Below are 21681 nucleotides of genomic sequence, written 5' to 3' on the forward strand. Positions count from 1 at the left end.
ACCAATTGATCGCAAGCGAATGCGCATAACAAGACCTTCGACCTATTCGCCGGCAAGATGAGCATTCAATCGAGATTTCGGGCGCGATGTGAAAGTATTCTTGTGTAAGGTGCTCTTTATTTCAAGCAACTAGATCTGTCATACTGACCAAGATAGGGTTCTTGTCGCGCTTGTGGTGTTCCTGTCTGCGTTCTTCGTCATTGCGGACTTTGGGCAGCATGGTGATCTGCTGAACACATGGGAATGGCCATCGTGGTCGACGTCTAAGCCAGCCGAGGAATCCATGTTGATGCAGGATGGGGTATGTTAATTGAAGGTTGTCAAGTGTGTGTCGGTTTTTGATATGCCTGCAGGGCCGCGAAGCAAGGGTGCCGAATGTCTTGGACCCGGCGTCTGTTGATGCGCAGACTGTCTGTCCCGGATACAGGCTCGCGGATGCGGTTACTGAGAGCGATACGGGAATGATTGTCTACTTGACCTTGGCGGGAGAGGCGTGCAATGTCTACGGTACGGATATTGGGACGCTGAAGTTGGTCGTGGAGTATCAGACTGCGCATAGACTCAGGGTCAACATCAGTCCTGCTTTTCTGGATGCTTCGAATACGACTCAATACCTTCCACCGGAGGATCTCCTTCCTCTTCCTGCTGGAGATGGAGATGCCGAGATGGCTCGGTCTAAAAGCGATATGGAGTTCCAGTTTGCGTTTGGTAGTGGTGATACCTTTGCGTTCAAGGTGAAGCGCAAGTCGACTGGTGACATATTGTTCGATATGACGGGCGCCAAGCTTGTTTTTGAGAACCAGTTCGTTGAGTTTGCGTCGAAGATGCCGCGGAACTACAACCTGTATGGGCTGGGAGAGCATATTCACAGTCTACATTTGGGCAATGATTACGCTATCACTATGTTCAATGGTGATATCGGGGATCCAATTGATGCAAACCTTTACGGAACTCATCCGTTCTACCTGGATACGCGGTACTACAAAAAGGCCGGCGAGAGAGAAATGACGCTATTGGAATCGGACGAACACGATACCAGTGCAGAGTATGTTTCTTACTCCCATGGTGTATACATGCGGAACGCACATGCTCAAGAGATACTGCTGAAGGAGACGAACATCACGTGGCGTACTATCGGTGGAAGCGTAGATCTCTATTTTTTCGATGGTCCAAATCAGGCCGATGTAACAAAACAGTATCAAGAAGTCATAGGGCTTCCGGCTATGCATCAGTACTGGACACTTGGATATCACCAGTCAAAGTGGGGCTACGGTAGTTGGGCAAAACTACAGGAAGTTGTGAATAAGATGAAGGAGAATAATATTCGTAAGTTCGGCTGCATAATGGGTGTAGAAACATGTGGGCAACTAACGAAATGACCCTAGCTCTGGAGACAATCTGGAGTGACATCGACTACATGCAAGATTACCGCGACTTTACCCTAGACAAAGATAATTTCGACGCTGAGGGCGGTCAGGCGTTTCTTAATGGATTACATCGCGGCGGCCAGCACTATATCCCGATCATCGACGCTGGTATCTATCATCCAGATCCGAAGAATGCGTCAGACATATATGGGACCTTTGACAGAGGCAAGGAGCTGGATGTATTCATTAAGAACCCAGACGGCAGTGATTTTGTAGGAAAAGTCTGGCCTGGGTATACACTGTTTACGGACTTCATGGCAACCAACGCACAAGAGTTTTGGACGAACGAGTTGGACTTGCTTCATCAGGAGATACCTTACGATGGGATATGGTATGGAGAATGACTCTATGGATAATCCTTTGCACAAACTGACGGGATCTAGGATTGATATGAATGAGGCAGCGAGCGCTTGTAACAATAGCTGCGGTACCGGCATCGTCACGCCTGCGGCAGGTGCCCGGCATGTAGAACGGCATGAAGGCCATGAGGAGATTTCGAAGTCCAACGATCGCAATCTCGAACTTCCCCCTTATGTCATTAACAGTGAGTTTCGTCTAGATTCGACTTATAGGTCATCCAACTGACTTGTCCAGGTGCTGCTGGCGAAATCACCGACAGCACCATCTCACCAAACGCCACTCACGCCTCTGGCCATCTAGAATACGACATTCACAATCTCTACGGCCACTCCATCTTACGGGCGACCTATAATGCTCTTATGGATATCTTCCCTGGTAAACGGCCCTTCATTATAGGCCGCTCCACGTTTGCGGGTAGCGGAGCATACGCAGGACATTGGGGTGGTGACAACTGGGCTGAATGGTACTATCTGTACGCAAGTATTCCGCAGGCACTCACCTTTAGTCTCTTTGGCATTCCGATGTTTGGTGTCGACATTTGCGGCTTCGGTTACAATACGACGGAAGAACTGTGTGCCAGATGGATGGAGCTCGGCGCGTTCATGCCCTTTTTCAGGAACCACAATACTAAGAAAGCGTTTGGTCAAGAGCCGTATCGTAGGTCTTTCCCTTCCCTTGATAAGTAGTATCCCTTTGTATTCATGATCCATTGACAAATGTAGTATGGCCCTCTGTCGCATCTGCCTCCCGCGCCGCCCTACATACTCGTTATACCCTCCTCCCCTACCTCTACACCCTCATGCACTCCGCTTCGAGCACCGGCAGCATTGTCCTCCGTGCTCTATGCTGGGAATTTCCCACCGACCCCTCCCTCGCATCTGCAGATCGCCAGTTCCTCCTCGGTCCATCTCTACTCGTCACCCCCGTGCTCACAGAAGGCGCCATCACCGTCAATGGTGTATTTCCCGGCATCAGCGACGGCGTCCTGTGGTACGACTGGTACACAGGCGCAAGAATGGACGCACAACCAGGCGAGAACAAGACCCTCGACGCCCCACTCGAGCACATCCCCATCCACGTTCGCGGCGGAAGCGTGCTGCCTCTCCAAGAGCCCGGCTACACAACCGCCGAGTCCCGCAAGAATCCCTTCTCACTCCTGATCGCACTCGACAAAACAGGCCACGCCGAAGGCTCGCTGTACCTCGACGACGGAGAATCCATCCTGCCCACTCCTAGCCTTGAGGTCGGGTTTAACGTCGGTAATATGGCGTTGTATGTCCGTGCCGAGGGCGACTTTGCCGGGGACGCAAATCCGATTTCTAATATTACGATCTATGGCGTGGAGGAGTGGCAGGGCCGCGCGGTTATCATCGCAGGGGATAAGGAGGGTGATATGGTTAGTGTTGCGGAGAAGACGTCATTTGAGAGGGAGATGGGGGTGCTGAGGGTTGGTGGGCTGGAGGGGTATTCGCAGGATGGCGCGTGGAGCGAGAGTTGGGTTTTTATGTGGAAGTAATCAGCGAGGTAGGGGATTTGGGGTTGTGATGTTTTGGGGGCGTTTCGGGATAGCGGATGGTGTTGTTTTCTCAATATGTTCTATATCTTATTCGGCACTCGGAAGGGAAGAATGCTACTCTCCTATCTGGAAGTAAGCTAGTCAAAGCCCGTCATTCCTTGATACTTTGATACTGGAACACTGACATGGACTGGAATTACATGGACGGACAGCTACATTTACACCCAACTAATAGGTGCGCAAACCATTGGAGAGGTTCGATAGAATACTAGTAATTAGATGGATGCTAGACTGTTCCGGTGTGTATACCGAGGTGCCGAAAGCTATCCCAACATCGCAAGCTAGAAGGCCCACGTTGGCTGACGCAAAACTCCGCCCCTTGACCTTCTTCATCGCATTGGTTGCGTTTTGACCTGATTGAGACATCGTTGCCTATATTCAACTGGGAGGGGAAAACTAGCTCCCGTACTAGGTCCAGGAGATCTGCCGGATCTCGCCCAATGTGACGTTGCTGGCAGGTCTTCAGCTCAACTTTGGGGGCTGGGGCTGGAACTGGAACTGGAACTGGCACACTTTGACGTGTCTTGTTGGGGTTTAGGGGGCGGAGATGTGAACTTGGTGTGCTGGCTGAGCATATAACTGGGTCTTGGGCGCCTTGCTGTCAGGACGGTCAAAGTCGTTTGCGAAAGAGAAAAAAAATGTGTTTGTGAATCAAATCGCTACATATTCTGGAGTTCCTGGAGATGATGCAGCAAACAGCCGTCTCGATCGCAGCAGTTATCAGTGGTATTGTCGCTCATCTTGCGTTTTATATCCGTGGCGAGTGGGATGCTGCTGTACTCTATCTGCTCCTGGGATATCTGAGTCTGCATCAAACTCTTGTTCTACTTCTCGTGTACCATGGCGACTCATCGTACACAACCGCTACCTGGGACGTGCTAACCGCCGAGTCCTTCCATATACTCGGCTTGACCTGCAGCATCATCGCATACCGCGCATTCTTCCACCCGCTCCGTCGCTTTCCCGGACCGAGCTCGCTCAGAACCTCGGTCTGGGCAAGGGCAATCACGATATTCCTTTCTGGCGAGCGAGGGGCCGTCGAGCTCCACGACTTACATGAGAGATATGGCGATTATGTCCGCGTGGGACCGAACCATCTCTCCGTCCGGTCGGCGGACGCTCTGCCCGTTATCAACGGGAGCGGCAAGTCAACGGTGTGCCACAAGTCGGTCGCGTATCTCTTCCCTACCTACCCTGCCAGCGTCAATGCGGAGCGTAACCCACATCGGCATGCACAGCATCGGCGGATCTGGGATAGGGCGCTGGATCCAGTGAGTGTGGATTCGTATGTTCCCAGGCTCCTGGGGCTTATGGACATGCACATACGGCGCTTGGCGCGCTACAAGGGGCGGGCAGTGGAGGTGAGACGCGAATACACATTGCTCGTCTGTGACATTCTCGGGAGCGTGGGCTATGGACGACACGACGGCTTCTCGGCCATGGAGACGGGCCGCCTGCCTCGTGTGATGGGCGATATCACGCTGACGTGGCGCTTCGGCGTGTACATGATGCTGCTGCCCTGGCTGCACGTCCTGCTAGACTGGGCGCCCGACCTCCACGGCCTGATCTACAAATCCGATGTCAGAGTCCGAGACTTCATCGCCGCGGAGATCACGCACAAGATAGCCCGCACCCGGGCCCGCGCAGCCGGGCCGTCGTCTCCCCTGACTGATATCATGAGCCATCTCTTGGCTGCTAGTCTGCGCGGTAGACCCCTGGGCCACGAACAGCTTGTCTCGGACGGCTTCATCATGAGTGTTGCTTTGACGGATACTTCTATCGCTACCCTCTTCCACCTCACGTACCGCCTCGCCCGACACCCGGCCCTCCAGGCCATTCTCCGCCGCGAGATCCAGGCAGCCATACATACACCACATGTCGAGCACGCCCACTGGCCCACCATCTCCCGCCTCCCCTACCTCAACGCCTTCATCAACGAGACGCTCCGTCTGCACCCGCCTAACCCCAGCCCATTCTCCCGCGTGACTCCCCCCGAAGGCATAACGCTGCCCGACGGCACGTTCGTACCGGGTGGTACCATCGTCTCGATCCCGGAATGGTCATTGCATCGCGACGCGCGGTGTTTCGCCGATGCCGAGTCTTTTCTTCCGGAGCGCTGGCTTGCTCGTGAGGATGGGGTGGAGTGTGGTGTGGCGTGTACGCCGCGGCCGGAGCTGGTGCTTGATGGACGGGCGTTTATGCCGTTTTTGACGGGGCCGTATAGGTGTCCCGGGATGTATTTGGCGTATTTGGAGGTGAAGGTTTGGGTGGTTTGTGTGCTGGGGGGGTTTGAGGTTGGGGTGGATGATGGGGTTGTTGGGGGTGTGGATGGGCGTGTGGATGGGGGGTGGAGGGATTATGGGATGATGCATCCGGGGACGTTGGATGTGCGGTTTCGGGAGAGGGGGGCGGTGCGTTGATGGGGCGGTTCCGGTTTGGTTCTGCTTTGGCTTTTGGTTTGGGGGGGTTTGGGATTTGGATGTATCTTGTAGGCGTGTGCGTTGTGGTGTTGAGATTTGAGTTGCTGTCATGGGTTGTTTTCCTGTGATGCCTGTTAGGGTTACGATTACTGATTACTGGAGGATCTAGACGGTTATGGTCGTACGTAGCGTAACACGATCTAGAGATAGATATATACACATATTACAACAGACTCCACACCACCGCAGCAAGACTCACACCAGCAACTACCCCATCAACACACCTCCTCCCAGCAACCCCAGTCCCATCCGCGCCCCAACCCCCCACCGTCGGCGCCAAAGTCATCAAACTACCCCCACCCCCACCCGACGTCACCGTCGGCACCGCCGCATCCTTGAAACTACCCACAACCGTCATACTCGCATACTGAACCTCATAATACTCAAACACCGTCTGCCCCGTCGGCGCCGGCACCAAGAACGTCGTAGGCGGAAACATGGTCGACTGGTAACTCTCGAGGATGGGATTCCTGCGGGAGAAGAGGCATGACGCGGTGGTGGCGGTCGGAGCACCGGTAAAGGTGCAGTCCCAGCGCGTCTTGATGGCATCGGAGCGGCCTGTTTCGGCAAAGTCGAAGACGAAGGTCGAGGGTCCTGCGATGACGGTTTGGGTTGCGCCTGGGGCGGAGAGGCAGGCTGTGCTGGTGGAGGGGCAAACGATCGTGTAGGTTGTTGCGTCTGCGGACTTTTTGGGGGGGGTGTTTTGTTAGGGTTTGGGTGGTTTTTTGGGAGGGGGAGGGAGAGGATGGGGGGGGCGACTTGCTTCGTCGATGATGAGGGCTTCGTAGTCGTCGAAGCTGAAGTATTGTGGGCTGTACCCGACGGCTGGATATGTCTGCGAGAGTATCAGTCGCTGCACTGATATTTAGGATTTATGCTGTTTCCATACTACTACTTCGCTTGCGAGCACGTGGGCTACAGTCGCAAGTAGCACCGAAGCAATGCAGGCTGGAGTTGCGACCATTGTGGATGAATGAAGACAGCGCGTGGATGGCGCAATTACTAGACTAGGAAAGTAAGGAGGCGATCGAGGAGCAGCGTAGAGGGTTAAGATGGCTATAGCGGCTTGTTATATAAGATGTTAACGGTCCAGGACTCTCTGCTAGTAATTAACTAGCGATAGATAGTGTTGATCTGACTCAATATTCTGGAAGAGTTCCATGTCAGGAGAATCTGGCGTTTCGGCCCCCACTCCTCCCCTTATAGCCTATTTCATTGGCTGGAATGGACAGGGATTCTGCGTAGGCGCGTTGGATTGAAACCCTTGGTATTTTCCTGCTCACCTTGCTGTGTTAAGACTGTCGACCAAGTCATCGCATTTTCTGTCACTTGTTGGCTTGTACAAATACCGTCTCTTGCTCGCTCAACACACCGCGTCGTCGCGTTTGGACATACAATATCGAATAGAAAGCTCTATAATAGAGCACCTTTAAACCATAATAGAGAAACAAAATACTTATCATTATTATTGCCTCTGTACTACATATGATGTGTGATCGACACGAGTCAGGTGTAATGGGGCGCCGACGCCCGAATATGAGCACGGGATTTCCCCTCTCTGTGTCCGCTAGTATCGCAATTTCTATATGGTGACTTTTTCACACGTTTACCTCGAGACTGTTCTGATGTTTGCGTTGTCAAGGATGATCTGGACAAGGTCCTGCTATATGGGCTGGGGAGCTTGAGCCTAGTTATCAATTCTCTTCGGGATACATGAACAGTTGAAGATCAAAACCTTTCGTACAGCTTGTATCTTTCCGAGATTACTGTCGATGATACCAGAAGATCTAGACATATGGAATGAGGATTCCTGTTGATGGTATTAGAAGTACCTGGAGGCTCAGTCATCCAGATGCCTGCGTTCATCCCGTGGTCGACAATGTGATTTGAGGGGGAATGAGTATGGTCGGAGAGATGTGTATATGAAGATGTATTGAGGTTATTAATTCGTTCTTTGAAGTTATTGTAAGAAGTAGAGTTGAGAATTTACAGAGGAGGTGAAATTCATATAGACCAGCTGCTAGTCCCGATTAGGCGGTTGCGGTTGCAAATCGCCACATCAGCCGCGTCCTTTTACAGTCTGCATACCTCTGAGAGTATAGCTTCATTCTCACCTCGAAACCTACAAGTTGACGCTAATCTTGTTATCCTACATTATCGTTCATAGAGACTCATATATATGGCAGGCTTGTGTTGAGTATAAAATCCTCACGATTGTGTAAGAATGGTGTGCTGTACGTTTACTTTATGGACTATGTATAAGTCAAACATGTCTTCTTCATGCTGGTTCTTTCAAATATAAGAATAGGAACAGTGTTAAGTGTGGACAGGGAGGCCCAAAAGGGCACTTGTATTACACATTTCTGTACTAGGACAAGCGCCTTGGCGAGACTGCCCCCTCAGCCAGACCCGATCCATATCCACCAAACGAAACATACGAACTACACGACCGCTTTGTCTAAATATGGACAAACTGAGACTCCGTCTGCATCCACTGGTGCTATCGGTTGTCTGTATCTGCCGAGGCCATTGTATGACGCGCGACCAGTCAAGAGTCAGGAGCTAAGCCACCACATGCGACCAGTCGAGAAGTCATAATGGACAAATGGCTAACGCGTCTGAAGTCCCAATACTGGGCTGATTATCGATCGGTAGAAACTCCGCTCAGAAGACAGACCGATCGAGCCTGCATGCAGCCACCATGCAAGGTTAGACGACGACCCATTATGGCAAAATTTGCTGAAAGTTTCCCCAAGACCCCCGCCCCAAGACGGACGTAGCTGTCCGACAAACACGTCTCCAGCATTACAAGTCATCTGATTCTAGACCACGAAGTTTGCTTCAACCAAATCTCTCGGGACTGAGAGTGTACAGTTGGATCGACACAAGGACAAGGACTGGACTACTACCTCTCTCGTATTATCGGCCCACTTGTTACTCGCGCGACCCAATTGAAGATGCCGTTCTCAGCCAAAGCTGAACACCAACGCGGTACAGGATAGCAAATGCACGAGATCCCAGTTCCACCTCGTATGTGCTGGACACATGCTGCTACCCTCTGAGTGATATTGATCTAGGCTTTGAGACCGCCTTACGAGAGACTGTCTACTTAATGCGCCCCCCTCTCTCTTGAGATTTCGTCGCGTTTCGAACATCATCCGCACCTTTGATTTATTGCAGTGAGGTTGAGCACTAGCATGTATTCGATCGACATTCTATCATTAGTTGCGCTTTGGCAGCTACTGTCGTTCGGCTCAGCTCAAGATGTGACCACCGACCCAGCCTTTTTTGGGTTCTCCTACGGCAGCGACGAGATTTGTAAGTTTTCATACCAAAATATGGCTCCTATGTTGCTTCTAGACGTTGGCTGAACATCTGCTTTCAAATCAGACACCCCGGCGATATGCAACTCAGATCTAGAATGGAAAACGTACCGTGACTTCGGTGGATGTATGGATCCCACTAATGATCCCTCCACGGCTGTCGTCCTAGACTGCAATGCTGGTACTATGACATTTGCCGGATCTACCTTGGACTGGTATGCTTTCTATCAAATCAATAGAAACTTTTTACTCACCTTTGACTAGCACCAGTAGATTTGATCCTGCAACTGAGTCCGCAACATATGATGCTTGTGCTTCATTTTTGGTCAAGGACGACGAAACCGACACGGACCTTCTTACCAGATACTATTGTAACACAGTAGCAACTTCGGAGGTCTACACAATGACTATCCCTGCGGGTGTTACATATGTAGACGAGAGTGAGTCCTCCCCGTAATTGAGGATTTGGTACGGTGCTAATTGTGGTAGGTGGAGATATATTTACCATTCCCTCAAGCAATACTCCATCCTCGTCCCCGTCTCCAGTATCCACTCTTCCTGGGCCTACCACAACTGCACCCGGACCTGTACCGTGCACTTCATGCAGGAAAAGGAATATGTCCTGGATCGCAGGTGCCGTCGCAGGCCCAATCGTTGGCATCGCACTTATTGGAGCTGGTGTATTCTGCTGTCTCCGACGACGCAGAAACCGCGAAAGCAGCGCGGCCAACAATCTGGCTTACGCTCCGCAGACAAGTCACCAGTCACCCCCAGAGAAGACAGCCGCAATGGCGTCATCTTACCCATCACCAAACTCTACAAATTCGTACTATGGGCAGAATCCAGTATCGCCCTATCAGCCAGCATTCTCAACATCATCACCACCTCCTCCTGTCTCGCCTGTAAACACTGGACACCAATCGCAAATATATCCCTCTAGTCCTGCTCCGCAGTATGACCCACTACAGAATTCACAGCAACACCAGGGAGCCTATGCTCCACCAGAGAAGCCTACAAATAATTATGTGAGCCCACACCAAACAGGCGTGAGTGAGCTTGACGATGGAAGTACCACTCGCCAGTAGTATTGAGAATGTGAATGGCAGTCCTGAAGTTATAGAATGCTCATTTCATTTCCACGTGACGATGCGTACATTATGCTAGTTTTCCTTAAGACCAGCGCTTCTAATGAATGTCTTCTCTAGTAAGCTATATAAGCCGCTTGGAAGGGCTAGTATTCTGCTATTCATACTGAAACGCAAAGAAACAATGCCCCTCCTCTATCTGCTACGTTTATGCTTACTGAGTCTCTCTCCCCCATCCGATCTTCTGTCCCCATGAAGCCCACCATGTTAATTCTTGTTATCCACCTCTACATGGATACATCTTTAAACCCTCCTCTCCACACGCGCATCACCTAAGATACTTTGCCCCTCTAAAATGCCCCGTGCCCTGTCCCCAGCTGAGCTGTAAGCCGAAGGTGTGGCTGAATGGCGCAAGCTGATGCCGCGCATTAGGGATTTGTTCTCGAAGCGTAATTAATGCTGATGTACTTTTTAGACAACCCTTGAAGTCATGAACGGGAAGCTATGAAACATACGTAGAATGCTGAAGCTTGCTAAGAAGGGCATCGCCGCTGAGATCAAGTCCTCTTTCAGATTGACAGGCTGCTCTTTGTTGATTCGTGTTCATAGTCTGAATCGTTATACTCTAGTCACTTTACTGCTCTCTCCTCTTCCTCGACGTATCTCGCTTCGTCACTAGAGCTAAGTTCTTCTGGAGGTGTTTCAGATCGCTTCCTCTTTGTAACGCCGGGAGCTAAAGAGTCTTTACTAAGTGAACCTAGCTGGTGCACTTTTTCTTCTGCATCGGTGAGAAATTGGCAAAGCTCTTTGGTAGAAACAACCAAATCTTGGTCTTGAGTCCCAATTTGGTCTCTCACTAGCCCTTTGTTGGCGAAATCGCTGAGGTGGAGCTGCAGGCCTGGTCGATTGGTAGGGTTCCCTTGCTCATCACGGAATGCCTAGTGCGAATGTCAGAGACAAACAAGAAATGCCACAGACACTCGTCGTCGAGCATACCTCATCCACAATCTCCTGCACTGCTCGTAATTCATCCCCATGAGCTGTATGGAATATGCGAGTTCGCCATACTGACAAAGTGGCCTTGCGTGACCGCTTCTCGCCGTATTCAATATCAAGCCCTACGACGCTCTGTATATTTGCGTCCGAGTCCAAAAGGTATGCATCGGCTAGTGAAGTTAAATGTTTTCTTTTCTCCGAGTACGCAACTTCGATTACAACGCCAGGATACTCTGCGTCATCATGCCAGAAAGAGGTATCGGGCTCATATTTTGATTGGATACCATCTGGATCTTTGTCATTCGGGAGGTGTATTCGCGTAGATCGAGCTATCTTCACTTTCTTTGCAAAGGTGCTTCGGCTAGTCGATTCCGCGTAGATTGATTTAAGCTGGTTGTGGATTGCTTCCTCAACACGAGCAAGGAACAGTTCATGGATAGCTGTAGGCATGCGAACTACAAGCAGATCATTTGCTGCATCAAAATCATATCTGGTCGGACACCTTTGTCAGCAGTCGCTCCAGTTGGCTGGAACCTACTTACCGTATCTTATACTCGACGAACCCTCTCAGGTCTTCGTCTTGGTCCAATTGTCGATTAATCTCGGTACGCTCTGTAGGCGAAAGCTGAAATTCTGACCACGGAGGTTGCTTAATGTGCTTGCCAGCTCGAATGGTTTTGAAAAGCGTGATTATTTTCCCAGCTTGGACGAAAGGTTTCTTCCCGCTAGATGGCGGTGTCAAAGGGGCGAAGACGAAGCTTGAAGGAGGTGTGATTTCTTCATGCAGCTCCTGACGATTATGTGATGTAGACATATCAGTTGTTCATTTTGGTGGTTGAGTGCATTCGAATTGCATGGTGATATGCGATGGTCATCGGCCGAGTCATTGCTCTTCGAGGTTTGTTGACTCAGCAACTGCACGGCTGAATGGGCTACCGAAGATTTACCGCCAGAGAAAGGCCAGAAACAATTCCCCTAAGCTCCATACAGCCCAGCGCCTACTCACTCTTCTACGTCAGTGCTCATCCCTGGCCAGTCTCTTTCCAGTTTTCGTCTTACCATGACAGTCCACATCTCGACTCCTATATCAACGCACCTTCAAACCCTCCTCTCCAAGCGTGCACCACCCAAGACACTCTGCCCCTCTGAAGTCGCCCGCGCTCTGTCCTCAGCCGAACTCCAAGCCGAAGGCGTGGGCGAATGGCGCGAATTGATGCCACGCATCAGAGACCTGGTGTGGCAGATGCGTGACGAAGGAGAGGTGGAGATCTTGCAGCGGGGAGAGGTGCTGGCGGCGGATGTGGGCGTAGAGAGTGTGATAGGCCCGATCAGGGTGAGGCGGAAGGTGTGATGGATGGTGGGAAGGGGACTTGACGTGCGACGAGTAAGTACTTGAATGCTGGAGTGCTTGGGGAGGTGTTGATACTGCATCACGATCATCCCGGCGATGGTAACAGCATTCTAATCACCTCGGATGGAAGCACAAAAAACTTGGTTCACGTACGTTTGGCTCACGCTTTTGGCGCTTCGATGTTTTCTATACGACCTCCTAGAAACTATCCTAGTGCTGCTGTGCCTACGAAATTAAGGCTATATGGACTTCAACATATGTAGATGATGCACAGTTATAGTCTCAAGATTCCACAGAAATCGCAAACACTCACAAGGCATTGGCTACAGTCTCAGACATACACCGTCTTGGTAGATGCCTGGAAGCCGTTGAAGTTGGTTTGGCAACAGCTGGAGTATGCTGCCACAATCATCAGCAAACCGCGTCACACAGCACCTCAACATCAGATCAACTCACCGCCCATCTTGTCAAACACCAACCAATCCCCCATCTCGATTTCGCGATCGAATGACACTCCTTTGTCAATACAATCAAGTGAATCACACGTCGGTCCCCACAGCGAATACCGCCATTCCAACTCGCCCTTCTGCACATGCACCACTCCACCCCTTACCAGCGCAATCGGTTGATAGCCCGGCTTCTCATATACCGCATTCATGAAGTTTCCAAACACACCATCGTTCAGATAAAGTCGACTGCGCCCAGAATCTGATTGCGTGCACTCCGCCGCCCCACGCCGTCCCACGACTTGCGCCACAACCATGAATGCGTCACGTGCAAATAGACGGCCAGGCTCTGCGATGATCTGGACGCCCGGAAACGTGTCATGAAAGGATCGCAGCGCTACGTTAATCTCAGTACTCGTCTGTGCAAAGCCTTCGTTGACGAAGCCGCCGCCGATGTCAAGAATAGTGAATTTGTGGCCATGGCGCGCAGCGATGTGGAAGATCTTGGCTGCTTCAGTGATTGCGTTGCGGTACGCGTTTTCGATCGAAGAGCCGCTTCCTATGAAGCATAAGCAAAGAGGCATCGGATGAATGAAATGTCACAGACCAATGTGGAAACATGTGCCTACTATGTTGAGGCCAAGCTGGGTGGCTTTCTCAAACAACAAGCCTGCTGCGGCCATCTTCGCGCCGAATTTATCGCCGAATCGCACGAGTGCTTCTCTGTCGTCGACAGTGATACGTAGAAGGAGCCTGACATTTGGATGATGCTGCTTTACTTTGACTAGTTCATCACTATTATCAAAAACCAGCAGATCGGCGCCCGACGTCCGCGCATACTTGAGCGAAGCTACGGACTTGATGGGGTTTGTGAATACTACCCTTGATGAGGCAACATCCAAGGCGTATATATCGCGCATTTCGTTCAGTGATGCACAATCGAAGTTCACGCCGAGGCGGCCGAGTTTCTGTAGTAAGCCTGAGTCTGGGTTACATTTCATGGCTGTATACACAATTAGCACGAGGTTCAGAGGCTTAAATGACTCAAGGCTTGCCATAGAAAGGTGTAATCTCAGGCAGACAAGCTCTCCATTCCTGAACTACGTCTTCAACCCTGCCTAGATCCGCGATATAGAAGGCCTCTGTTTCGTCTTCGCTAGCGTCTTGCTCGCGGATCTGTTTGAGCAATGCCTTTTGAACTTGGGGTCTCAGCATGACGCGCATACGGATACGATACGAACAACCTGGGTTGGTCCGGAAGCTCTGTGAAGTACCTGAAAAAAAAGCGGTAAAGTACTCATGATCGCCGTAGACATTTCTCTTATTGTATAGTGATGTCAGCCACAAAAGGTCTGTGCCGTTACGCCTGCATCCATCGACCTGGTGATCGTGCGACGCTAAACAAGCAAGCTCAGCCAGCCGCAATGATTAGATCCATTACACAACATTAGATCGACGCTATACTGTTCGTGGACCCATATTGTACGCTGTATCGGGTGAAGGGATCGTGGATTCTATCAGATGAAACGGCCAGCTTCTGTATCAGATACGACTCGTGCACAAAGTTGAATACATTGTCTGAGGATTCAAAGTCGAATCCTTGTTTGAAGAACGATGTTAGGAAAAGCAAGATGGAACTAGTATTCTTATCTCACACTTTAGAATGTTCATCTGCTGTAGGCTTCCGCCCCATGCAGCATTCATATCAAGTCAAATGAGTTTTTTCGAACACGTGTGTGTATTCAAGGTATAATGGAGGACAATATACGGGACGCCCAATGATATCTCCGCGACGCTGTTGGCGGTTACAATACTTAGGTGTCCATGTGTAAACACCCCTGAGCTTCTATCTCGTCCTCCGCAAAGACAGCCTCTCGCCATGGTCGATACGTCCAAGGCATTAGAACCCCCTGTGCTCTGTCTTGTGATATGCAAGCAGCACCTCGCTGAATTACGTCAATAGAAATCTATGAGACAGTGTCGATATTTTCTGTTGCGGAAATCCTGTCGTCTAAAGCAGCAGAAACCATTCCTTCAAAGTCGGAGTTCGCCTCTAAATTATGCGAATAATTGGTAACCTGCTAATTATCTCGACCTTGAAGTGACAGGCTGGCTCTCTGGCCGCTGGCGTTAGACATGCTCTGCTGATGATTTTATGCAACGGCTCATGAGCCCGTTACCGAGTCTATGGATAATACACAGAGGAGAAAATACTTCTCTCTTCCGCGTCTGGCTTAACACTCAGCATCATCTCTGGTGGATGCGAACCACAACATCCTTTCGACCCCATGCATCTCGCCCTATTCGTTCCATCTCTGTCCGCTCCTAACACCCTTCCAAACGCATAAAACCACATTTTTCCCTCGTCGCAAAAATGCAAACAGCATTTCCTGTCTATATTCCAAAACGCATTCAACTTCAATTGTCGCACAAACCTCCCCATCTCATCTCCCCACGCGCCGTACACAACCAGCGTCTTTGGCACTGGCATAATAGTCAAATACTTACCCACAAACTCCACCAACCGATGATCCGCCATCGGGCAGAACGCACTCGCCACATCCACCTCCAAATACCTCAGCCCCTCATCTCCAATCATCACATACAGGTCTCGCATCTTATCAACTAAACGATTCAACGTATAAGTCGTCATGAGATTATGCGTCGCATGCAGCTCACGGCTCCTCTCGGCCCAAAGCCTTCCCGTCACCGTTCCATCCGACCTCCATCGCCGCGCCCACATCGATGCAGTCGTATCAGGCATCACATCCGCCAGCACCATGGCTGACGTATCGAAGCTCAGGCTCAGCTTACGCACTGATGACCATGCGCGCGCAGACATCAGAGGGCGTGCGTCTAGCTCGCTCGGACGTCGGAAGGCCCATGATGAGGGCAGTACGAATGTGTTGCGCGTAGCATACTCGTGTTCGGCTTCGTCGTGGATTTTGCGGCAGGTACGGAAAATGGCGAGTGAAGGGGGCGGCGTGCTGGAGAGGTCTGCGTAGCGTGGGGAGGGGAGGAAGTATTCATGAGTGCTCGGTTTGGAGAAGTAGACTCGGCTTGGGACAACGAGAATGGCATATATAAGAATGCGGATCTCCGGCGGGAGAGAGAGGAAGGAGGTTGGTGGTCGTAGATGGACAGGAGAGGTCTCGAGAGTGATGTTGACTGCGGAATCATAGGTGGAGAGGGCTTCAGGAGAGGTTGGTTTTGAAGGTATGGATGGTGTTGAGGCACGGGATGGTTTGGATAGATTGGACGGTGTTGGGGAATTGGATGGGAGAAGACCCACACTGTCGTCGTCTGATGGACCGGAATCGATGCTGCCGAAGCAAGTGGTAATGACGCGAATAACCTTGCTGGCCAACATTTTGCGCTGTGAAGGCATTATTTATGTTGTTAGTTTGTTTATTGCAGCGTGTTGATATGATGGTCCTTCTTTTTTGAGGTATGGCCAGCGTGAAGGCCAGAAAATGGGTTTCTCTTGAAGCAAGTGATACGCCAACATTACGACTCTTATAACTCTGACGACAAAGACTCCGTTGACGAGTATATTTCTGGCTTAATGACAAAGGTTTGGAGACAAAGAGGCTTGAGCCAAGCGAATTTTGCGGTCCGCTGGTGCATATATCAGCATGTCTGCCAGATACGGACGACTGTAATGTGTGGAATGTATATGTCAAGTCAAGAATGCTTGGGGTCCTTGCTTCGAGGGATACGCCATTCTCATGACAGCACGCCCAATGGTGCGAGCGATCTGTTATAGCTCATGAACCATCCAGCAATTCCATATTGATTAGGAGTTTTTATTCGCAGTCGATAGTTGAGCACCGGTCCTGAGATCAGTCAAATTCAGAGACTAAATCGACGAAAGAGCCAGTCGGATCATGACCCACGACAGCATACGACGGGACGAGACTAGGATATGGCGCAAACGTCATTTCGCCAGGGCTGGCGTCGATGTGCGAGGACGATCGCCAGTAGGCTCTACGCTAGGGATAGGACGTATCTCTAGTTCTGCGCCACTGATATATACTAAAGAGATATCACTCTTACACCCTGGTCCCTAACGCATCTTCTCATAAACAACGAAGTATGACTGAGCCGCTTCGAATTGCCATTGTGGGCGGCAGTATTGCCGGATGCACACTTGCTAATGGTCTTCTCAAATACAAGCATATCACGTTTGATGTATTTGAAAGCAAAGACAGCTTTCGGGAGCGAGGCGCTGCAATTGCAATGCATACCAACGCCTTAGCTGCCCTGAGATGCATGGGCATGGAACCGGACCGCATTCTGAAAGATGGACATGGTAATAAGAGAGACAGTCTGAGGACCATAGCTGTATGTGGTCTCCTATACTCAGTGGCAATGCAGAAGAACAAGTTTAACCAAGAGCTCCTGTGTTAGGGAGTGGGTGATCACAAGGGAGAACATTTCCTTGAAACCATTGACGGGCCTTGGGGAATTGGTGAGAATCAAGCAAGCAAATTTGCGTGATTGCAATCTCATTCGTGATACAGGCAGACAACAATTACTAGAAGAACTTGTCAAGCCTCTACCTAAACAGAGATTGCACTGCAACAAGAAACTGGTCTCGATCACTGAGAATGATACAGGTCCACTTGTATTACACTTTGCGGATGGAAGTATCCATGTAGCCGATGCTGTATTGGGGTGCGATGGGTATCGATCCAGAGTTAGAGAAATAATTCTCGGTAAAGACCACGCAGCAGCTGAGCCAGTATTTGCCGGCTTTTGGGATGCCCGTGGACTCATACCCACTGAACAGGCTGTAAAGCAATTCGGGACTAACATCATCGACCCAAGAGACTCAGCATTGTCTGCTGTTGTGGGGAACAATTGTTTCACTCTTTCTGGTCAGATTGACAGTGGTAAGATGTACTTCATCACCGTGTCTGGGAGTGCACCAAAAGATTGGGATGAGACCGCGTGGAAAACAGAGCTGAAGAGGGAACATCTCGAACGAACATACGCAGGCTGGGACGAACAGTTCCGGACTGGTGTCATAGATTGTATCATGACAAGTGGTCCGGGTGTCGTCTTCAATCAGTGGGAATCTCAACCTGCACCTACCTACTTCCGCAACAGGATCTGCATGCTTGGAGATGCTGCGCATGCGACATCGAATTGGTGAGATATGAGATCCTATCTCGAGGTCGAAGCTCACAGATCGATAGGCTAGGCCAGGGAGCGGCTATGGCAATCGAAGATTGTATGGTTCTCTCTAAGCTGTTCGAGTTGGTCAAGCATAAAGAAGACTTGATTATAGTATTCAAAGCATTCGACCGCACACGTCGCGCTGCAAGGCCAGATATGATCATCGAACAAAGTCGTTTACTAGGTCAGATCCTGACCGGTCAGAAGGGCTTGGATCCTGCCGCCGTGCAACAGTATGATATGCAAAGGAGAAGACTGGAGATCTTGAATTACGATGTTACAATCGAGATACGGAAGGCACTCGAATCATTTCATCACTTCAAGAGCAACAGTTGATGGTCAAGTTCTTATCTATATGTTTACGATAGTTTCATAGAATGTAAGTATTCGTAGTCGGGCCACGACTCATTGACTCTGCTTGCAAGCTGTGCAGCTCTCTCTGGACCGAAGGTCTTCTTCCAATCGAGCTCTCTGTCTTCGAGTGTCACGCCGAAGGACGTCTTACTGCGATCAATACCAACTGAATCTGAGATACTCTGAAGAAATCGCTTGAATCGCTCATTAGACAAGAATTTTTCAGGCGTCGGGCTGGCTTCCCAAGCCCAAAGAAGCTGTTCCTTATCCATGCCAACAATATCGCAAAGCTTCCCGATCACTTCTGGATGCTCGATGACGTCGTCCGCGTCCACAACGATTGGTGTAGTCGAAGCGGTAGCGTGATTCTTGTACCAATCGAAAATATGTCTTTGGAATCTGAGCGTCGTATAGATCTTCGCGTACTGAGACTCGAGGTCTGGATACGGCTCTCCCTCCGCCATGAGCCAGCTCTCGAATACCAGAATCGGACTGCGAATCAAGAACAGGGGACGCCAGGACAGCATGAGCTCATCAGAGAATATAGTTGGGTTAGATTTTGCTTCTGAATTGATAAGCCCATTCATTCCGTTCACGATGGCGCTTGATCTGGTTGGTGATACACATTCGTCGCCGTATGCTACTTCTACTGGTGTGACAAGATGTGCGTGGTCCTTCAGCAGCAAGTGACGGTGCTATACATATCGCTCAGAATATAGGCTTTCTTTTCGGTCATAGGGGTCCTCTTACGTCGCGTAAAGAATCCCGGACAAAAGTGTGCAAGTGGTTGTGGCCATGATTGATGAGCTTAGTATGCTCAGCCCATGTTGCCCTGGACACCTTCTCTAATGCTATTCCATCGAAAGTGTCTCGGGTGTACTGGTGTGCATCAAAGAATATATAGTCCGATATGTTCCAATCTGGCTGCTTAGAGAGGATTCGTGTCAACAAATTCGACGCTGTTCTCGGATGGCTGAATAAAAAAACTCGTTTTTGATCCCAAGTCATTTCTGAGTATTTTCACACCTTCCACTCATTCGTTGAAAGTATCGATGGTACCCAAGAGAAAATATAACAAGGTTATTCCTATGCCAGAACCCTTAGTACTATTTATTTCGTATGCATATGAGAACATCTTTGACTCCTGAAGGCAATCGAGCTGCACAATCCCTTCTTGGCAAATAATAATCGGCAGGTCCCGAATCCTTCGATCTCAGCTGACACTAGCCAATGAAGGCGCTCGTATCTGCAGCTAAAGCACGACGATCTGCTGAGAGGCAAATGCTGATTGGACACACTAATGTCAGTGGCTATCACTACTTGCAGTAGCGTGGCAATCTAGACGAAATAGGGACTAATCGATACCACTGCAACTCATCGCAAAATCAAAAGAAATGTAGGGACGGCGTGATCAGGAAAAAGACACGCTCCGATTTCCGGGATTTGTGTATTGCCATGATTGCGCTTGTTACGCACAATCGACAGTTTGCGAAATTATGAGTTGCACAATTACGAAGGCGATTCCCACGGTTATTCAAGTTGAATTTCGAGGAACATCACACGATATACTAGTAGATTTATTTCTTTGACTCATTTCAGCCAAAGCGCATGCCACCAGTTCACAAACCTCTGACATCATGGTGTATACATGGTTCGAAGCTTGTGCGATTAGTTTTAATCCTCACCTTCACCATGTGGACCTGTGCTCTTAAGATCAAAGCTAGCTATCTGTTCTCCACCAGATCATCGCGAGTCCTGTCAACGACTGTCCTTCCTTCACCCTCGCCGCACGTCCACAGTGGTTCACAATGAGAATTCGCGCGTCTCATCCAGTTCTTCTCACTCCAGGCCCCATCGAGACCGACGATGATGTCCTTCTGGCCATGCAACACTACTCCGAGAGTCACGTTGGACAACCTTTCGTTGAGATATTTGGTGAAACGCTGACCATGCTGCGAAAAGTCCTACAGACCACCGATCCGGGAAGCCAACCGTTCATAATCAGTGGATCTGGAAGTTTAGGATTCGATCAGGTAGCCACCAACGTCCTCGGACCGAAGGATAACGTTCTCGTGTTGAACGTCGGATATTGGGGCGATTCGTTTGTGGAATGCCTTCGTATGTATGAGGTTGAGGTTGATGAGATCAAAGCGCCGCTTGGCTGTCAACCCGGGCTTTGGGAGATCGCAGCGAGGTTGAGGAAACGGAACTATAAGGCTATCACCATCACTCATGTGGATACAGCCACTGGGGTTCTCTGCGATATACAATCGATAGCAGCACTCGTCCGCAGCATTTCTCCAGACACCCTAATCATCGTAGATGGTGTTTGTAGTATTGGTAGCGAGGATCTGAGGTTCGATGCGTGGGGTTTGGACGTCGTGATCGGCGCTTCTCAGAAAGCGCTGGGAGCACCCGCAGGCTTGTCTATATCCATGGTATCTAAAAGAGTTATACAAGCGCTCGAAGGTGGCAGGTTGAAATCGAGAAGCTTCTATTGCTCCTGGAGTAGATGGCTGCCTATTATGCGAAATTATGAGGCGAAGAAGCCGTCTTACTTTGCCACTCCACCATCTCAACTGGTTCGTGCGTTGCACGTTTCTCTAAGCCAGATCACGTCTCACTCCATTCAAGAGCGCCTTCAACAGCACAGGAGGGCTTCAGAGATTGTGAAGAATGCAATCAGTACCTTGGGACTGAGTCAAGTGGCGCACAATCCGACAGACCAGGCCCACGGTATGACAGCCTTCTATCTACCTATAGGTCTTGAAGCGGAGCAAATTCTACCAAAACTTGCTCGAAGGGGAGCTATACTGGCTCGTGGACCTCAGGCGGAAATTGCTGGACAATATATCCGATTTGCACATATGGGGGTGTCAGTGGTAGATCCCAGACGAAGAGATATAGAGATCGGGATTGAGGCATTGAACGATACCATTCGCGAACTGCGATCTACGCTGAAAATTAGTTCGACTTGAGGAAAATGCTTTCATTCTACCTCTAGTAGAAACAATGTGGAGCAGACCTCCGAGCCGCAACGCAGCCAGGACCGACCGTGTGTCTACTTAACGTATATTTGGTGTTCACGGGTCTCCGAAACTG

General features: G+C 50.1%; 10 protein-coding genes across 10 annotated transcripts; 6 read left to right on the plus strand and 4 right to left on the minus strand.

The window, feature by feature from the left end:
- Positions 1-283: 283 nt before the first annotated feature.
- EJ05DRAFT_492880 (uncharacterized protein) lies at positions 284-3303 on the plus strand (the record flags this gene model as incomplete). The annotated part of the gene is made up of 6 exons (XM_033746067.1): positions 284-301; positions 354-1326; positions 1386-1758; positions 1811-1971; positions 2022-2444; positions 2510-3303. The coding sequence occupies 6 exons, from the start codon at positions 284-286 to the stop codon at positions 3301-3303; spliced, it is 2742 nt and encodes a 913-aa protein (XP_033601214.1).
- Positions 3304-3957: 654 nt separating this feature from the next.
- EJ05DRAFT_464614 (cytochrome P450) lies at positions 3958-6015 on the plus strand. Its single transcript, XM_033742752.1, has one exon. It carries the CDS (start codon positions 4047-4049, stop codon positions 5781-5783), a length of 1737 nt encoding a protein of 578 aa, XP_033601215.1. The 5' UTR covers positions 3958-4046; the 3' UTR covers positions 5784-6015.
- Positions 6016-6040: 25 nt separating this feature from the next.
- On the minus strand, positions 6041-6987 carry EJ05DRAFT_363517 (uncharacterized protein). Its single transcript, XM_033741094.1, has 3 exons — positions 6733-6987; positions 6607-6678; positions 6041-6521 (listed from the first exon to the last, which is right to left on the minus strand). The coding sequence occupies exons 1-3, from the start codon at positions 6805-6807 to the stop codon at positions 6198-6200; spliced, it is 471 nt and encodes a 156-aa protein (XP_033601216.1). The 5' UTR covers positions 6808-6987; the 3' UTR covers positions 6041-6197.
- A 2022-nt stretch (positions 6988-9009) lies between these two features.
- On the plus strand, positions 9010-10650 carry EJ05DRAFT_476079 (uncharacterized protein). The gene is made up of 4 exons (XM_033743949.1): positions 9010-9161; positions 9234-9381; positions 9431-9606; positions 9656-10650. The coding sequence occupies exons 1-4, from the start codon at positions 9041-9043 to the stop codon at positions 10249-10251; spliced, it is 1041 nt and encodes a 346-aa protein (XP_033601217.1). The 5' UTR covers positions 9010-9040; the 3' UTR covers positions 10252-10650.
- A 230-nt stretch (positions 10651-10880) lies between these two features.
- On the minus strand, positions 10881-12061 carry EJ05DRAFT_438545 (uncharacterized protein; the record flags this gene model as incomplete). The annotated part of the gene is made up of 3 exons (XM_033741836.1): positions 10881-11189; positions 11248-11737; positions 11790-12061. The coding sequence occupies 3 exons, from the start codon at positions 12059-12061 to the stop codon at positions 10881-10883; spliced, it is 1071 nt and encodes a 356-aa protein (XP_033601218.1).
- A 186-nt stretch (positions 12062-12247) lies between these two features.
- EJ05DRAFT_476081 (uncharacterized protein) lies at positions 12248-12922 on the plus strand. The gene has a single exon (XM_033743950.1). The coding sequence runs from the start codon at positions 12308-12310 to the stop codon at positions 12596-12598; it is 291 nt and encodes a 96-aa protein (XP_033601219.1). The 5' UTR covers positions 12248-12307; the 3' UTR covers positions 12599-12922.
- Positions 12923-12929: 7 nt separating this feature from the next.
- EJ05DRAFT_500288 (uncharacterized protein) lies at positions 12930-16432 on the minus strand (the record flags this gene model as incomplete). Its single annotated transcript, XM_033746973.1, has 5 exons — positions 12930-12997; positions 13055-13603; positions 13652-14047; positions 14127-14243; positions 15553-16432. The coding sequence occupies 5 exons, from the start codon at positions 16430-16432 to the stop codon at positions 12930-12932; spliced, it is 2010 nt and encodes a 669-aa protein (XP_033601220.1).
- Positions 16433-17139: 707 nt separating this feature from the next.
- Positions 17140-18561, plus strand: EJ05DRAFT_500289 (FAD/NAD(P)-binding domain-containing protein; the record flags this gene model as incomplete). The annotated part of the gene is made up of 4 exons (XM_033746974.1): positions 17140-17388; positions 17455-17515; positions 17568-18198; positions 18246-18561. The coding sequence occupies 4 exons, from the start codon at positions 17140-17142 to the stop codon at positions 18559-18561; spliced, it is 1257 nt and encodes a 418-aa protein (XP_033601221.1).
- EJ05DRAFT_510657 (uncharacterized protein) lies at positions 18561-19683 on the minus strand. Its single transcript, XM_033748192.1, has 2 exons — positions 19330-19683; positions 18561-19274 (listed from the first exon to the last, which is right to left on the minus strand). The coding sequence occupies exons 1-2, from the start codon at positions 19585-19587 to the stop codon at positions 18585-18587; spliced, it is 948 nt and encodes a 315-aa protein (XP_033601222.1). The 5' UTR covers positions 19588-19683; the 3' UTR covers positions 18561-18584.
- A 704-nt stretch (positions 19684-20387) lies between these two features.
- EJ05DRAFT_464618 (PLP-dependent transferase) lies at positions 20388-21557 on the plus strand (the record flags this gene model as incomplete). The annotated part of the gene is made up of 1 exon (XM_033742753.1): positions 20388-21557. The coding sequence occupies one exon, from the start codon at positions 20388-20390 to the stop codon at positions 21555-21557; it is 1170 nt and encodes a 389-aa protein (XP_033601223.1).
- Positions 21558-21681: the final 124 nt, after the last annotated feature.

This window comes from Pseudovirgaria hyperparasitica, assembly GCF_010093815.1.
Source record: "Pseudovirgaria hyperparasitica strain CBS 121739 unplaced genomic scaffold EJ05scaffold_7, whole genome shotgun sequence".
Classification (NCBI taxonomy): domain Eukaryota; kingdom Fungi; phylum Ascomycota; class Dothideomycetes; order Acrospermales; family Acrospermaceae; genus Pseudovirgaria; species Pseudovirgaria hyperparasitica.

Coding starts and splice junctions, on each gene's coding strand:
- EJ05DRAFT_363517 (XM_033741094.1), bottom strand. CDS start 6,807: ATGGTCGCAACTCCAGCCTGCATTGCTTCGGTGCTACTTGCGACTGTA. Junction 6,679..6,732: donor TGCTCGCAAGCGAAGTAGTA/GTATGGAAACAG, acceptor ATACTCTCGCAG/ACATATCCAGCCGTCGGGTA. Junction 6,522..6,606: donor AAGCCCTCATCATCGACGAA/GCAAGTCGCCCC, acceptor AAAAGTCCGCAG/ACGCAACAACCTACACGATC.
- EJ05DRAFT_464614 (XM_033742752.1), top strand. CDS start 4,047: ATGATGCAGCAAACAGCCGTCTCGATCGCAGCAGTTATCAGTGGTATT.
- EJ05DRAFT_476081 (XM_033743950.1), top strand. CDS start 12,308: ATGACAGTCCACATCTCGACTCCTATATCAACGCACCTTCAAACCCTC.
- EJ05DRAFT_510657 (XM_033748192.1), bottom strand. CDS start 19,587: ATGACTTGGGATCAAAAACGAGTTTTTTTATTCAGCCATCCGAGAACA. Junction 19,275..19,329: donor TCCGGGATTCTTTACGCGAC/GTAAGAGGACCC, acceptor CGATATGTATAG/CACCGTCACTTGCTGCTGAA.
- EJ05DRAFT_476079 (XM_033743949.1), top strand. CDS start 9,041: ATGTATTCGATCGACATTCTATCATTAGTTGCGCTTTGGCAGCTACTG. Junction 9,382..9,430: donor GCCGGATCTACCTTGGACTG/GTATGCTTTCTA, acceptor ACCTTTGACTAG/CACCAGTAGATTTGATCCTG. Junction 9,607..9,655: donor TGTTACATATGTAGACGAGA/GTGAGTCCTCCC, acceptor TAATTGTGGTAG/GTGGAGATATATTTACCATT.